The following is a 17,962-nucleotide window of genomic DNA, read 5'->3' on the forward strand; positions in this document are numbered from 1 at the left end:
AGAGGCAGGAAGAAGCCACCCCCCCATCACTGATCTGGAAAGCCTTCCTGGGGCAGGCCCTTCGGCATGTGCAGGTGGCAGAGAGCTCTCCGAGGTTTTCTTACTCCGCCAATCATTTCGGTTTTGTGGTTCACTCAGGTCCGACTCTTCGGGGCTTTTTGGCAAAGACACTCCTCCTCTACTTTATTTGGCAGATGAGGAAACTGAGGCAGATGCTACAACAACAGAAAAGGAAGTCAAGTCAACCTTTTTTCCTTTCCTTGGCAGTAAAAGTTCACTTTTGCTATGAGCTCAACTATGTTCTGCCAGAGCATCCTCTGGGAATAGATTGGCCACAGCAAGAGGTCATTGACTCAGTGGATGGAGGGCCAGCCTCTTAAAGCTAGCGAAAGTCTGGGTAAATCTCAGAAAACTGATCCTCTGCTTTAGTGGAGAGGATTTCCACACCAGGAGTTCCATGCACCAGTGAAATTAGAGGTTCTAAAGAAAGGATCCAAGGATGCCCTAAAAACCTGGAACGGGTGTGTAACAGCCCTGAAAGGCTCTCCAGTGATCAGGCTTGAAAGTGGCTTGGTGATTTTTATTCGTTTTTGTTTGGCCTCTACAAGGATTGTGCAGAATTGCTTTAAGCCCCAAGGTTTGGAGCATTCCAGAGGAGTTGAAGACTAGACCAGCTCCTGTCGGCACTTTACCAAGTACTCCCGTCCCTCCCGTCCCACCCGGCCCGCGAGGGAGGCTGTACCCTAACGTGTTACTTGTGTTCTGTAGTCAGAGATGTGACGGGATCTCTCCCAATGTTGCCCGGCTAATAAGGCCAGAGCCTAGCTGTAGCCACCCCTGCGCGTGCCCTTTCCACTCCCCAGCCACCTCACAGAGCAGGTTTTAGAATTACATGAAATCTGCCTTATTATGCAAACCAAAGGCTCTAAAATGTTGTTATCCTAGTTGCCAACATCTGGTGCCTGCTGAGGATCAGATTAGAGCTGAAAGAATCATAACCTTTGGATAAGTAACATGAAAAAAATATGGTTTTGAAGCCTCCAGGGTGGATAATATTGTATGCTGCATCTTGCATGACTTTAAATAAAAATTCATCCATCATTACATCACTTACCACTGTAGAATCTTTCTCCAGGCTCTCAGTTTTCTATTTTAAGGAATTTTTTATTTTTCATATTCTTCAAGCCTGGAATACACAGCTGTGTCGACTGTGTATGTTTTGTTTGGTTGTTTCAGTCATGATGAGTCCAGTGGTCCTTCCAATATTTGGGCTTGTTCAGTTGTTTTGGCAAAGTCTGGTTCTTTGTGGCTTGTTGGGGTTTTCTTGGTAAAGATAGTGGCGTGGTTGGCCATTTTACATTTAAGGAAACTGAGGCAGACAGGGTAAAATGATTCACCCAGAGCCACAGCTCGGAAGCGTCTGAGGTCGTTTGAACTCGGGTCCTTCCCACTCCAGTCCTGGTGCTCTCGGCTGCCCCCCCTCGCTGCCCCAGCTCATTTTACGTTGTCTGTCAGGGTCTGACCATTGGCCCGTACCTGGTGCCGGCGCGGTGGGTGTTCTGGCCGCCTCCGGCCCTCCGGATTCTGCTGTCGTATGGCCTTGTTCTCGGAGAGGGCCGTGACCCGGGGAGGAGATGCCGGGGGCCGGGCAGATTGGATAGAAGGGAGGGGGGGCCGGGCAAGGGCCCATGCTTCCCAGGGCCAGGTGGTCCCGCCGCAGGTGCAGGGGGGCCTGGACCTTTTGAAGGCAAAGTCTTTAATGGGTCTCAGCTTGACCGAGGCCCTGGCCTGTTCATTGATTAAGGTTGGGTAAGCAGTGAGGCCGAGAGTGGCTTCTTTTACCCATTTCAAAAAACATCCACCTGGGAGGGCAAAACGCCCCATGTTTCTGGCCCAAACAGAGAGAATGGCATTCACTCTGAGCTCGTCAGGGCCCAAACCGTGAAGGAGAAGGCTCCAGAGCCGCGGGGGGTGGGGAGCAAGGCCTGGTCCTGGGGAGGTTTCAGCTGTCAAACTTGATGTTCCTTTGGGCAGAGTGCCCACAGGTACGGGTGTGGCAGCAGCCTGGGTGGGCAGAGGGAAGCGGAGGGAAAGAAGAAAGAGAAGAAGGAGATGGCTGCCTGATGGGCCAGCCCCGGTTGGGTCCCCCTGAGGATCTGGAGGGTTCTAGCTCTGAGGAGCTTGGGGTGTATCTCTACCCTTTACCAGCAGTATCACCCCCCGTTAGTTGCCAGAGAACAGTACACTGAATCATCTATCCACTTAATGTTAACTTGCTTTTACAAAAGGAAATTTACTACTTCTTCTTTTTTTAAATAGTTTTTTATTTACAAAGCGTCTGCATGGGTAATATTTCTACATTGACACTCGCAAAACCTTCTGTTCCAAATTTTCTCCTCCTTCCCCCCACCCCCTCCCCTAGATGGCAGGTAGACCAGTACATGCTAAATCCAATATATGTGTACATATTCATCCAGTTATCTCGCTGCACGAGAAAAGTCAGATTTAAAAAGAAAGGAAAAAACCTGAGAAGGAAAACAAAAATGCAAGCAAACAAGAACAGAGAGTGGAAATGCTGTGTTGTGATCCCCACTGACACTGAGTCACAGGGACGCCAAGACCTTGCTCCCAGAACCTTTCAGCACTCACCCAGGAGCACTCTGGTCCCTCATCTCAAATGGAGAACACCGGGCCCCAGGGCCCTCTCCCCTTGTGTGTCTCATCAGACACTGGTCAGGAGAGAAGCCAAGGCTGCCCACTGGGCCCTTTGAAGGTGGTCCTTATGCTGGATGTGGGGCCAGAGGAGGGGGCTCACTCTAATTTAGCCCTGCCTCTGGTTGTTCCCTTTGTCTGTGTCTGTCTGCTCTCTCTCTCCCTCTCTCTCCTTATCATTCTCTCTCTGTGTCTTTTCTGTCTCTGTCTCTCTCTCCTCCTTTCTCTCTCCTCTCTTTGTCTCTTTCTCTCCCCCCCCTTTATATCTTATGTATTTGATTGTACTGGAAATGAGATTTTCCTTTAGGAGTTTGGAAACTATTTTCCCTCCTTTTTCCCCAGACAAATTTTCTCCCTTAAATTTCACCAATCTATGTCCTAATAGGAAGAATAAAGAGACTAAGAGGAATAACTGATGCCAAGTAATTTTTATTTGAGAAAAAATCTTAAATAAAAATACTGTAAACAAGAAGCAAAGTATAGATATACTGTCTGGCCTTGAGATTTCAAAATCCTGGCCAATTACAACGAGCTTCCTGCCTGCCATTTTGGTTGTCTCAAAGGAACTGAGAAAGAAAAAGGAAATTCCACAGACTTCTCTGTTCATCAGTCTTTCGCTTCCTGCATTCAGATTCTCTGCTGTGTCCAAGAAAAGACAGAAGCGATCATTCCATGAGAGAACTCAAGTCCTAATAACCATAACTGAATACATCCTTATCACAAAGATTTAACCCGTGAGCACCTACCTCAGCTTTCTCTTCAATGATAACATCATGCTCACCTACACCTCGTGCTGAAATCTGAAACTAGAACACCAGGGTTCTAAGGAGAAATCATCTGAACTGGTTCTTTAAAACTCCTCTGCTCTGGCTAAATATCATAGATAAAGGAGCAGATAAACATAAGAATAAATACTGTAAATTGCCTTCTTTTACTTTTAGAAAGCTATCACAAACTAATGAAATAAACTGGTTTAAAGTCATGTTTAGAATAGGAGCCTGAACTACTGAAATGCTTCAGCTCCCAAGTTAAACTTTCCTGCCTTTAAGTACCCAATCCCAATTGGTTATTTTCATAGGTCAGAGCAGTTAGCCAAGCATTTTGCTTTTATAACAATGTTTATTTATAAAATTGACCTAATAAAAAAAATGACTTAAATTGTCAATGCTTCTAGCATTCTCTTTGGATTAAAAGAAAGGAAGCTACAAGTCTCAAATTTTAGTGACAATACAGAGTGTAATAGAATTAGCCTTGAATAGAAACTGAAAATATTGAGAGTAAGTCTTGGCCTTTTGCTTATTTTTGATGACTTTTGCCACCTTGGTGTACCCCTCCACCTTGTGGGGGACTCATCTTCCTTACCTTAAAATGAGTACATTAGTTGATCTCAAATGTCCTTGTTAGCAATAAAACCTACAGTTCCTTGATTTATTTTCAGTGTATAGAGGGTAAAGGAGAGGTAAGACACTGTAGAATGATCCCAAGTCCCAGGTCACCCCTACGAGTCTTACGATATTTGAAAGCTTAGTCTCACGGTCATGGACTTTAGGGCTTACCAGGTCCAACCCCTCTTATTGAAGTGGGGTCGCTGGGACTCACTGACTTGCTTAGCATCTCATGGGCACTAAGGACGGGGGCCAGGATCGGTGGTTCCCAAAGCCCCGGGCCCATCCACGTGAGTGCAGGAATTCTTAAGGGCAGAGAAATGTTACTTTGGGCACAGATTTCTGAACCGTGTCCACTTTGGTACCAGAGTCTGGCTCTAAGCTGCCTTTCTGGGCTTATCTTACAATTCCGTGCTGTATTTTAGCCAAATTGGGCCTGTGCGAAGTGCGGTTTCCTGTTGACAGAATCCTCGCCAGTCTCGTATTTCAGCTTTCCTCTGTTCTTGGAGTGAGTCCCTCTTCCATTTCTTCCCATCTCTTTCTGCTGAGATTCCTCCCCTTTCCTCTTACCCCGTCAGCCAGCCAGGTGGCCAGACCTGGAGTGGAAAGAACGTGGGACTTTGGGGAAGGCCCGCATTCAAATCCTGCCTTCCTTAGGACCCTCTTAGCCCCGCTTTCCTCAGCTATAACAGGGCTTTTGTGAGGAGGGAGTGAGATCGTGTGGGAGACGCTTCCCAGCCCCCCGCGTTCGTGAGCACTAGTGGTTCTTCTCCACCGGCAGAATCGGGTGGAGATCTCCCCAGTCGGCCCCTCTTGCTTTTCCTAAAGCCGGAGTCTCTTCCCTGCTGGAGAGACTCCAGGGCCTCTGGCTCCCAACGGGCTGCCCCAGGATGTCCCAGGAGACCTTTCAGGCTGGATAGCGGCGACTTCCTGCCCCCGGGCCTAGCTGCTCTCCATCCATATCATGTCTCCCTTCCTGCCCTCCGGGTCGCCCCGTTCTCCGGCAGAATCCCCAGCTTCCTGCAGGAAATCCGTCCTGCTTCCCCCGGGGGTTAGTGCCCTCCCCTGGAAATCCCTACTGTTTGTGCCGGGAGGAGGGAGGGCGCACAGACCTGTGCATGGGTGTATATGCAAATGCGCATTTACCCCCATATACTTTACATGCATATATGATATCTGCAGAAAACTTGTGTGTGTTATATGTGTGCCCATGTTTATACACGTACATACCTACATTAGATCTGCATAAGGTTTAAGTGTGTGTGTGTATATACATAGCTATACATGCTTCATGGTGTAATCTATATAATTTATGTAGGTGTATACACATGTTTATACATGAACATGCATATTCACATATGTACTGCTCCATAGTTATCTGTACTCTATACATGTGTATTATAGATGTAGGAAGTGTAAAGTGTTTATTCGAACTCACTTCTTTGTATCTGTTTTGCATCTCCCAACAGAGTACTGTGGGCACTTAGTAAGAGCTCCTTGTTCGACCACGGACGCGTGATTTAACCTTTTGGGCCCCTCAGATAGTTTTCTAGGACTCTGAGATGCAGAGGAGTTGCTGGTCTGCTTAAGGGGAGGAATTTTCATGCCAGAAACCCCCTCCCCAGAATGATTCTGTAAACTCAGCAGTAGATCTCATTTCATAAGGGAGCCTCCTGTACCTAGCACAAAGCTCAAGGGCAGAAGATGGAAGTGGAAGGAGAGCAGCTCTGGGGAACTGGTGCCCACATTCTGCCGGGGCCAGGGATGGCTTCTGTTTGTGTCGCTCATCGAGACTGCAGAGCCCCCGTGTGAGTCCTGTCTCGTCCGTTCTGGCGTTGTCCTGGAGGCGGAGGAGGCATCATTCCTCAGCCTCGGGTTTTCTTGTTTTCCCCATAAAACGGGCATAGTGACAGCCCCCGCCTTCCAGGGACGATGTCAAATCCAGGGCTCAAATAAAATAATATGTGGGAAGTCGTTGCAAACCTTAAAGTGCTTTATAGATACACAATATATGAATAACACTATAGAAACAGCTCCCGTCGTTAGTATCATAGAACCCAGGGCTCCTTCTCTTACACTAAGCCACCTCTCTCTGCCACTGTTTCCAATATGGATGTTGTCCCTCATTCCCTGGTCCCGTGACAGAGAGGTAAGAGAAGGGCTGAAGCAAGAACACTGAAAGCGCTTGGGAGCTTGCGTGACTTCACACAGGCCTCCCCCCTCCTCCCAGGGGCCCAGCAATCTGCCTTCGTGTGAGTTTAGGCTCTAAAGGGCGTCCATATATTTCAGGTCAAAGAAACCCCAGCCTTCAGTATGTTTTCCTGCAAAAAAATAATAAATGAACCCTCATGTCTAAAATTGCAGCTGTGTCCATTTTCTCTCCAGAACACTTTTGATGTAAGTTCCTAAGGCGCCATTTCTAGAGACACCAGCAGATAAAAGCAGAGCTTTTCAGCCCTGCAACATCTGGGTTATTAAAATGGAAAACACCTGTCATAAGTCACCTTTCTAGTCATTCTTCAAGCAAATTGCACCAAGTCTTAAAGAAAAAACATAGCTTTGCTAGTTTGATTTTTTTCTTTCTCATTAACTAAACAAAGAGATCATAGGTATCTGAGAATTCAGCAGCTGAAATTCTAAGGTCAGTTTTCACTCCCCACCGCGACAATAATCTCTCTTTTTTACTAACCAGCTGTAAGCAAACGCTAAGAGTATCTTGCAGTTCTCTTAAGGAAACGCCTGTAATCTTCTGAGTCTAGTTAGCTTTCTTATGGGGAAGCTAGGAAGAGCCACGATTCTTGGGGTGCGAGCCCTACAGGATCCGAAAAGAGCCCGGCAGTACTTTGTGTGGCCAGCACTGGGCCTGGGAAGCTAGATTGCTGCTTGGTCATTTCTATTTGCAGGCCTAAACTACTCTGCTCTGTCATGGCCGCACAGTCTGCAGCATAGTGCCCCAGAGCTTTGGCAGATTTTTAGGGCAGCTGGGCAAGTTTCAGCTAAATGTTGTTTGTTTTGTATTCTTTTTCCATTTTTCTTTTCAAAAAAAAAAATAAAGATGAAAAATTAGAATTTGGAAACTTTGACTAAATAAAACTTTAAACAAAAATGTAAAAAATAAACAGATAAATTCTGGTTAAAAAAAACTTTTGCCTATTATTAGTTATCCTCTTGTATGCTATCCAAATAATTTTACTTTGCTCTTAATGTATTTACTTCCAAATTATCTCTAAAATATTTATCCATGAATTATTCTCTCTCCTTTTGTGGTACAAAGGATATGTGTAGCTTGTTTTATGGGCCCTTATGTGTGTTCTCAAATAAAAATCAAAGCGATTTTAGTGCTCTGGGAGCACTAAGCATTTTAAGACATCTTCCTTATCATTCTCTTATAGATTCTTGGGATTTCATTTCATACACCTGCCTCTCACTAGCAAGAACATAATTTATAATAACCTGCCTCCAGTGAGCATAAAGCTGTTTGTGAAATTCATTGAATATTTATTAAGCAATTTTTTTCTCCATTTTATTGCTTAATATTGGTTGAGTATATGAAACTACCACTGAATTATAAAATGCACAGACTAGCCTGTTCTTTTTCACTACCTCCTTCTGATAGATTTCTGTCACAGACCAAAATCAGATTATTTTGTTTTTTTATAATGTTCCAACCTATTTGAGACTGTTGGGAGTTTAATTTTTTAGTTTTGTTTTTATTTTAATACCTTGATGTTTTTTATTTTAGGAAGAAGAGTTAGAAGCTCAAATTTCATTTCTTCAAGGACAGCTGAATGACCTGGAGGCCATGTGCAAATATTGTGCTAAGATGATGAACACTCACCTGGGTACGTGAGTACTCTTTGTTAGGCCCGGGAAAGAGACAAACAAATGTCATTTGACAATTGATTTCTATAAAGTTTCAAAGAGTGGCCATCAGCTCTTGTGCCAGAAAAGCTTACCTTCCAGTCAGTGATACCACCTGAATTTTCCCCTTGCCTTTTGACTCCAGTGCACCTCGTGTCCTAGTGTCCATTTAGGGTGTCTTGACATGACTCCTTATTTATAAATCATTTTGTGTATGTGCTTTACAGTTTCCACATTAAAGGGGTTTCCTTCCTTCAGCTAAAACATGGAATCTCTTGGGATGATCCTTATTCCTGTGCAACCATGTATGTAGCTGCAGTAATTCTAGGACTGCAGAATGAGGGGGGCCATCCAGAGAAGCCAAACGTCACTTCTCCTTGCTGTATATCCTTGCTGTGTAGGCAGACTAAATGGCCAGAGACCCTCGAGTGCCTCATTTTGTCTCAAACCTGAGACTGCTGGCTGTGAACCCAGAGAACTTGTAGCATCCCTGCAGCAAGCCTCCATCTTTGTTTCCCCTGGTTCACACTGGCCACTGGCTTCCCTTTCACAGTAATGACTTTGCTGGAGACCAGAGCCCCTTGTTCTCTCAGCGCTGGGAAAAGGGATGGATCGTTCTGGGCTAAGCCATTGTAAAAGGCTTCAGAGAGAATGAGCAACTTGATTACAGGACTAAGGGAAGCTTGGGGGGAGGGATTCCTATGAGGGAATGACTATAGCAAGCCCTCTTCTTTATTGCTGCTCACATCCATACTTCCTTTGCAGTTTGTATATATTATTTTTGTATGTCTTACAATCACCTCCCTTTACCCACGATAAATTACAGACTCCATGATAACAGGAGCTGAATCTTGTTTAAACTTAATATTTTATCTCTTATCTATATTTTGCATGTTTATAGAAAGAAATGTTTAAATGTTTGTAGAAAGGTCCCATGGCATCAGATTTTAGCAGCTTTGAATATCAAGTAACAGAGTTTTAACTTTATTCCTTAAGATATCAAGGTACCTTTAAAGAGATAGAGGAATAAGTGAGATAAGGAAGAATAATCTGGCATGAGTTTCAAGCATGGATTGTGAAGGGAAAGACACTTGAGGAAGGAGGCGCTGTTAATTTGTTAGTAGTTGTGTGGACCGGGGCCTGGACAGGGATTGCGGTTAGGGAGCAGGGATGTCCTGGAGATGTCCTGAAGTGGTATTGGAAGGGAGTTTGTAATTGATAAAATACCATTGAGAGGTGAAGGAGGAAGAATCAAAGAGAAGGGTTTGAACATGGGAGAAGAAATAAATAAAGGTGCATAAGCAGAAACAGTGAAATTAGAAGGAAGGAGACAAGGTTCAGCTGAGAACACGGTTCAGCCGAGGGTGTCCTGATGGAGAGAACTTCTGGACAATGGGACCTTCAGTCCAGAGTAAAAACCGTTACTGGAGAGAGCGGTTTTCTGTCATTGCCTGCGTGGAGAAGACGGCAGAAGTCATGTCAGGGTATGACACTGGCAGGAGAGAGAGGAGGGGGGCAAGAATGAATGGGCAGAGGCCGGGGAAGAGGACCACGAGTGTGGGGGGGAGGAGACAGGGAGGACCTTCAGGAGGTCAGGACCGCAAGGCAGGGAGGGGGCAGTTTGGGGTGTCTTTCCCATATGAAGGGGCAGAGTTCCCACAACTCAGAGGATTTACAGGGGCCATTCCCTTCATTCTAGCAGTCACCCCATTACTCGTGGCAGTGCCTCCAGGGCCCCTGCTGCGCCCACAGGTGCGGGTCTGCATTGGTAGCAGATGAAATCACAGCACAGCTCCTCCAGAAGTCGTCCTAGGAAAAAACCAACTGTCTGCTTGCCTTAAAGACTGTGGTTTAAACGATTCAGATTTTACGCACAAGAAGCCAGAGTGGAGAGGATGCAGGATGGGGGTCAGGGAGCCTGCAGTCACGTAGCTGTCACTGCTGAGTCTGCAGACAGCCCGAGCTGGTCCCTGATGGCCTTTAGGCCACGATGTCTTAGAAGAGGGATTTGGGCTACCTGGCCTCTGCAGGCCCCTGCTTGTGGAGGAATCGGAAGCTCCTCGCCTGTCTCAGTCACCCCGTCCCCATTTAAAGAGCTCCGCCACCTTCCTGCCACACGGAGCCTGAGAATTGCTCCAGGTGGCTCACTGGGACGTCCAAGCACATGGTGACCCAGACTGGCCCCTGACAAGTGTCCCAGGAATGCCCGGGAGGGGCCAGCTGACTCCCTGCCTTCAGAGCCCGAGGCCCTTCCTGCTGGGCTCTCTCCCAGCTCGGGTTCCTTCAGGAAGCTCATGGGAGGACGGCTTGCTGGTAACAGGAGGCCCCAGGACTCTCCCTTCTACTATCAACCCCTGCCCTTGAGCATCCATTACACACAAAGCCTTCCACATCTATCTGATGTCCTTAGGACGCTTTTCATAACTTGTTTAAAAAAAAAAAAAAAGCTTAGAGGCATCTTGGGAGAAAGCTAAGAACATTTTCAGCTTTTAAGCAAAACACAGATGAAGAACCAGAAATTGGAGGGTTTGGTCTCTTTTCTAGTCCTTCGTGTTTCTTGCTTTGGGTTTGGCAGTGCTAAGAGCCGACTGGAACTAAGAACTTTGGACACTGAAGTAGAAAATCCTGTTAGGCGTTCCAAGTCATTCGATATACCTAGCCGCCTTCAGGACACTCTGACTAGACCTCACAGTTTTCAGAGCGCTTTTCCAATAATTTGGGTCTTTTATTAGCACAACAAAGCAGGTTGGGGCCAAGTTCACTTAAAATGGAAGCCTACCAATGTGCATTTTCATCCAACCACAAAACCAGATGTGTTTCTGTGACTCACTTTCAGTCAGAACCGTCACACATGGCCACAAAGTCTTTCTTGTTGTGCCATTTAAATACAAATAACGTGGCTTCCCTTTATTGCCTGAGCTACAGGACTGATATAAAAACCCTGCTTTTGAGCCTCCAGGTGCAATCCAGTTCAGATTTCTGTGGCCCAGATGGATCAGAAGACGCCATCCTGGTTACGGTCACTTCTTTCTTTGAGGAGAAGCTGGCATTGATGATGGGAGTTAGCGGGCGACACAAAGCTGGAAGGGATAACTAATACTAAACAGAGTCGAGATCCACAAGGGGAGGCTAAAGCTCTGAGCAAAACTTAACAGGATGAAGGCACCGCTCCTGGTCCCGAGCTCAGGTGTGTCATTGTCAGGTGCCCCGGAGAAGGGCAGGGCCAACCAGCCCAGCATCTGCCCAGACAAACCCAAGAGGGGTCCCAGGGAGTCAGGCCCAACCGAAGAACTAGTTTGACTCAGACTTCCTCTGGTGTGTGAATGGACTCACCCTCAATAAAGGAGGGTCTGTGCTGTAGTAGCAGCCAGGTGGCGGAGCCGTCTCGGGTTCTCATACAAGAGATCTAAAACTTAGAGCTGGAAGGTGGGACAATCCCGGGAGCCTGTGGGGGATGGGGGAACGAATTTGAGATTTTCAGATACAGTAAAACTTTATTTTGTAATGTAAAAACCGTCCTTCACTCGCTCGCCTCACCAGCAGTCCTGGTTGGCCCGTGTGGCTTGCCGCTAGAGTCCTCCGTTGTACAAGAGACACAGAGAGGGAAACAAAGTACAAGGCTGAGACCCCTTGAGCTGGACAGTTATAGCCCATCTATTGAACGGATCCCAGTCTCACAGAGCTTAACGGGATGATGGGCTCATTCATCCCTTGGGTAGAAAGGGCAATGGTTTCTTGGACATATTCCTCGGTCGTCTGTGCTCCCTCCTCCACTGGCTCAGGTGCGAAAGGTGGGATGGAGGGAAGGGGTCCTGTGGAAGGTTTCCCCACCCTCTTCTCCGTCTGGCCTTCAGGTGGTCAGCAGAAAGAATCAGACACAGGGCACCTGGGCACCCCGGCACCAGAGAAGCCCCCGGCGCCCTCCCTCCTTTCTTCCAGGATGCTTAGTTACTCCAGCTACTTGCCGTTTGCTTTCTCCCTCCGGGACCACTGAGATGCCAGATGGCTCTGTACGCCCCAGGCCTCTGCCACATACTGATCATTTATCAAATGACCACTTGTAGTAGTTTTTGGAGGGCAGCAAATTGACCTCGGGACATTAGCTTTTTTTAGTTTAATTTTCCAATGCAAAGAGAGGAAATGCATAGCTGGGGAAACTCTTCATTTAGTGAAAACCTGCCAATAGCTTAAGTAATTTAAAACAGTGCCCTAGGGAGGATATGCATGGCACTGACGAGTGTCACCTCTGAAAATATTGCCAGAGTGACAGATGAGAGTGTCCTGGGATTACTTTTCGAGTCTGTGTAAAAAGATTTGTATTTCCTTTTAAATTTTTGAGTTTTCTGATCATGAAATCAGTTGTGAAAGTTAATCTTCTTTCAAGTCACTTCTCAAAATTAATGTTACTAAGACGTGATCCATTTTCCCTGGGACTAGTGAAAGCCCCAAGACAGCAGCTGTAAGACTTGGCAGGGCACCTCAGTTTTCCTGAATCCTGCTGGGGTTGTGGCAGCTCTGATTTTCAGTACATTCTCTTCATCTGGTAAGAGTCACAGGTCAGCCAATATTTTGGTCAGGATTTACAGCTTCCAGTAAGCTTTAGGTTTATTCAGTGGTAACAGCAGGACAGAGACGGAGGAAAAGCAGCTCTCACTGAAAATGAAGCAAAGGTGACGTTTTGTCCAGACGGCCTTTAATTACTAGATGTACTTCTTAAAGATCATTGGCCTAAGTCATTAAGTGGCCAAAGTCATTAAGTCATTACTTGGGTCCCAAAACTAGTGGGTTCTTTATTGTATCCAAACGTTCTAATCCCGTCAGAGGGATTTGATTAGTGCTTATAACTTGCTGCATTCGAAGGTTAGGTAGGCAGGAGTTGAAAATGAACATTTGAACAAATCTGAACTTTTCCTGTCAAATTTAGGAGAATTTTCTAAGTCCTCATTCTTAATGTTGCCATGGTTACTCCTTCACTGTCATCCTAATTGTTATGCTGAAAGCCACTGATAATATTAACCTTGCTAACCAAACTTTAGTTATTTTTAATTTTGCCATATTTCATACCCAGACTGTAATGGGGGAGCAGCATGCATGTATCCATTGAGTAAGCAGAAGGTTTTAAAAACCCCCACGGTTTTATGGGATTAGAGCTTTTTACCCAGTAGCTCCAGCTCCCAGTATCAAAGCAGGCGATTGATCACCCAGAATGAAATTTCATTGTACTCTCCTTGACTTTGGAGCAGAATCTTTGGGCTAGAAGGGAACCTAGGGGCCATCAGCTTCCAAGTGAGAAGCCTAAGTTCCAGAAAAGCAACATAATGTGCCCAAAGCCATTCATATAGACAGGGTCCTCTAACTCCCAGGTCAGTGGGTTTTTCCAAAATGAATGGCCCAGATCCTAAAAATTTTAAAATGATTCTACATAATAGAGCATGGAAGGTCTGCGTTCAAATCCAGCTTCAGATACCTACTAGTTGTGTGACCCTTAACCTCTGCTGCCTCTCTTCTCTCAAATATAAAATGAGGATGAGAGCACCTGCCTTCTATCACTGTAGTGAAGATCAAGTGAAATGTTTGCAAAGCACATATTGCAGCGCCTGACACATAGGAGGTGCTTCATAAGTGCTTCTTCCCTCCCATCTTTATCTGTTCAGATAGCACAGTCCTATAACCATAAAGTGTTCCTAGATCTAAAAAGAACCTCGAGGCAAACACCACTCTGTTTTAGGAGTAACGGAGAAGGGACCAAATGGCAGAATCACACGCTAGATTTGTGCAGACTCTGGCCTAGCCCCCGACCTCTCCTGTGGCCCTTGTGCAGCATTCTTCACACTGGGGTCCAATCAGCCATTGGATTTCAGCACTTTGTTCTGTTTTCTGTGTAGATTGTTGTTCTTTCCACTCATCACAATATTATCCCCTTATTAGCTCATCTTTGAAAAGAAGATTTCACAAATCTACCTTTCTGGCATTGTTGAAACACTTTTAGTGGGTGATGCTTTTGAAATTATTTGGTAGGTCATAGAAGGGTGACAGATCAGAAAAATGAGAAAGGGAGAATCATATGATTACTTGGCAGCGGTCTACCCTACAGGAAATGAAATTAAGCTTTGTTAATTCTCCTTAGTTTAAAAAAACAAACTTGGTATTTTGCCCCGTTTTAGATATGAGCATTCACTTCTGGCAGTGTCACTGACCGTAGGACAGGTGAAAGCCTTGAGGAATGGGCCAGAATTCAGCCAACAGGGGAAAGGAAGGTTCTGGGTATTGGGAACCCCACAAGCAAAGTGGGAGGCCGTGTCTGTTTGGTGGGAACTTGGGGTTCCTGGTCGATGCCCGAAGGCTGGGGAGTTAAGGCAGAAGTGAGTTATAAAGAGCCTTGAGCCCTCTTTTAGCAGTGTGGCTCCCTGGGTGCTGAATGCCAGTTCCACCTCCGGCCCAGGATGGCTGGGAGACCCTGGGCCAGTCACTTAACTGACCGGTGTTCTAGACTGTGTCCCTCCACCCCTCTCCCTTCACTGAGGGACCTCTAGAGTGCTTACAAAAGGAGGCCATCGGCTTCACAACAGGCAGCCCTGAGGACCGAGGAGGATGCTCAGAAATGGTCCTGCCCACAAGGAATTAAGCCTGCCAGAAACAGCCCGGCCAAGGACCTCCCCTCGGTAAGCCAGCCAGTGTCCCACCAGAAGGGCACACGCTCCCAGACCTCCAAGGGGTCAGGAGCTTCCCATTCATGAGAATGATTCAAAATTCTTCCCGTTGCCTCACCAGGGGAAGAGTGTGGGCACATGTGTGTGTTTCTGGGATGTAAATGGAGCTAGTTGAGCTGTTAATTGAATTAAAAGTATATTGGATCCTGAAATCAATGGAATTCAATCGTCTTCAAGCTGGGAAATTAGGGAGATGGTGAAGGAGGAAGAAGGAAACAAGCATTTATTAAGCACCTGCCGTTTGCCAGGCACTGTGCTAAGCACATTATAAATATTATCTCTTTTGACCTTCACAACAAAAGGGATGGATATTTACTCAGATGATGTGCTTGAAGTAGTCCAAGCTGATACCTGAATTTTCTTGCCTGCTAGACTCCCAAGAATGGCAGAGTCCTAGTGTGCTTCATGTTTTTTAGGCCTTAGCTGTGCACATGATTTTATTTCCAAAAGTGCGTGTCTTAGCAAAGACTTGTCTGGCTAAGCAGTTAATTAGTGGTAACTAGGAAGCCTTTTAAACTTAAAAATTAACCCAGAGACTGTTTTTCTGAGTGATTACCAAATGGTAGCTATGAGTAAGATAATAGAATGTTTTAGCTCTTTTACTGCTAGAAATCATTTTCCTATAGGACACTTTCATGGACAATATTGTAGATCTGACTGTAAATATATTATAAAAGAATAATAGACCATATGGCCGAAATTTAATTCAGTACTTATTTATTGAGCACTTACCATGTTGCGAGTCTTGGAAGGAGTTACAAAGAAGAGTAAACTCCACAGTGCCCATGCTCACAGAGCTTACAAAGTGGCAAGAAGAAAAGACAAGTGATGGGGGATGAAGGGTTGTGTTAATAAAAGAGAACTTCCTGGAAGAAGTTTGTTTCTGAGCTGAATTCTGAGGAAAAGGAGGCTCATGGATTGACGAGTGAGAAAAACCAGGATCTGAAGGAACAGAAATTGAGTTATATGTGCTAGGATTACTTGAGACCTAAGAATAGATTAATTGTAATTTCCTCAAGGGCAGAGATTATGCCTTAAATTTCTTTGTATTGAATTGCCAATTCCTAGCAAAGTAGTCTCCCTATTAATTGTAGTACTTTAAATTGTGGGGATTGATGATAACTGTGGGATTATATTTCTCCTTTTTGTTATACCAGCCATGTTTTATTTGGTGAAGACTGTTATCTTCCATCCATTTATTCACAGAGGAAATAAGGTCTTAAGAAACTGAAAAATTACTTTGTGTAAAAGCTTTCATTACACTTAGACATACAGGTCTATTTTTGTGGCATTGACATTTCATTTCCAACAGTCCTGTCACTACGGTTGTTACACAGATGGGTTCCCTTGCCAAATTCCCTCAGAAGGAGATAGTCCTTTTTTTTTCCTTCTTCTGTGCTACACTGATTTTATAAACTTATGCCCATACATTTATCTTTCAAGGATCTGAGTTTATTGGTGAGTGTGTCCCCCTCATCACCATTCAACATTGTCTCCAAGGGTTATGATGGCTGAAAAATTCATCTCCCTGTCACCACCAAGTGATGGGTCTGTCCGTTCTTAGCTCCAGTAGGATCTGAACGTCACATCTGAAGTTTTAGTAACCCATACTTGAAGATTTGTCGGCTTGTTAGTACTTCTGAGACTATATCCTGCACAAGTGTGGTATGGACTTAGAGAATTCATTGCACTATAAAGGCATAAGAATAAGACCTAAGTGGACAATAAATATAAAGCACCAGAATCTCCAAAGCATCTAAGTAGTTTATTCTACTTTCTATTCACATAGATAGAACATTTTTAAGCACTGGGCATTTTATATCTTGATTCACCATGTACATTAGAGCAGTTACTCAAATATTTCAAGTTTCTGCCTTTTAAAAAATGAAGGTTTAGCATGGAACTTTTTCATATATATATAAAACTTCCCGAAAAGTTCAAGAAAAGTATAATTTTTATAAGTGAAATCCTATTTTTATTAGGGAAACTATTTGTGGGGTAGATATCGTACTTAGTTAAACCATTCCTCTAATAACAAGCTTACGGTTTCAGTTCCTACTTATTAAGCCAGTAAACTTGGTTCTGTGTTATTGCCATAGACCACATCATTAACCTTGGTCTACCACCTTGCAAATAGGGTTAATTATGTATGTATGGGGGCAGGGCGAATCCACAAGAGATTGTGAGTGGATTACCCAAAATTCATTCCCATTCAGGGAAATGCAACTCAAAACACATGTTCAGTGGATGGTGACTTGGTGCACAGAGGATGGCCTTGTTATTTTGTTGTTAAAGCACGACATAATCGTGTGTGTGTGTGTGTGTGTATGTGTGTGTGTGTGTGTGTTTTATGTATTTCTAGATGCTACAATTTTGCTCTAACCCAGTCCATCATTGTATGTAATTCAATATTAGATGGTTCTATCTTAGCCCCATCAAAGAGAAGTACTAGAAAGTATAATGTGCTGTCCAGTGGTCCTGAAAGATGGTGTTACAGTAACACCTTGTTCATTTCCTTGCTCTTATCCCTGAGCTGGAATCACAGGAAGAAAATCATTACTGTGTCCCTAGCACCACCTGCCCCATCCTATGTGGCCACATGGCCTTCCCCAGCCGCCTCCCCCAGACACACAGATTCTGCGTGTATTTGTGTCAGGAGCAACTGAAGAGACCCAGCAAAATAAGGGGAGGAGGAGAAGACGCCAAAAGGAACTTGCTCCCAAGGGGGTGATTTTGACAGACTTAAAATAGACATAAGATACTAAAATCACTCATTCACCAGGGACTGTCTGCATAACCCTGTCTCTACTTGAACCATAATGAACACAAGGTGCCTACCCTTGAGAACAGACAAGATGTATAGACAGACAAAAATGACATGTTTGGACATTAAGAATAGAAATGTTTGTTGCATCTTCCCGACGAAAAAGGCGCCCTCTGAAATTTCTTCTTTCTATCTCCTCTTTGCTGTAGCTGGCTGTGAAAAGGGCTAAGTTTAAAACAGTGCTTTTAATTTCTACCCATGTGTTCTTGGAGGAAGAAATCCCAGGGCTTAATTGTGCACTTGTGTTTTCATGATAATTATTATAGAGAACTGAAGAAGATATTGGGGGATTCAGTTTAAAAATCACTGCAGTAAAAAAAAAAAAAAACATTTTGTTTTTTGAAGTCACACTGTTCTGATTCTTGTCATTATCCTACATTTGGATGTGTCTTGTTGACTTCATTGTGTGTGTGTGTGTGTGTGTGTGTGTGTGTGTGTGTGTGTGTGTGTGTGTTATTGAAAGTACAAAT

General features: G+C 44.8%; 1 protein-coding gene across 1 annotated transcript in view; it reads left to right on the forward strand.

Annotated features, from left to right (window-relative positions):
• The window catches only part of TBC1D5 (TBC1 domain family member 5), a 587,873-nt gene that overhangs the window by 554,003 nt on the left and 15,908 nt on the right, over positions 1 to 17,962 (forward strand). Inside the window, exon 23 of the mRNA XM_052000341.1 lies at positions 7,840 to 7,939. Coding sequence (XP_051856301.1) covers positions 7,840 to 7,939 — 100 coding nt within the window. The remainder of the gene's footprint in view (positions 1 to 7,839; positions 7,940 to 17,962) is intronic.

Source organism: Antechinus flavipes, chromosome 5 (assembly GCF_016432865.1).
Source record: "Antechinus flavipes isolate AdamAnt ecotype Samford, QLD, Australia chromosome 5, AdamAnt_v2, whole genome shotgun sequence".
NCBI lineage: Eukaryota > Metazoa > Chordata > Mammalia > Dasyuromorphia > Dasyuridae > Antechinus > Antechinus flavipes.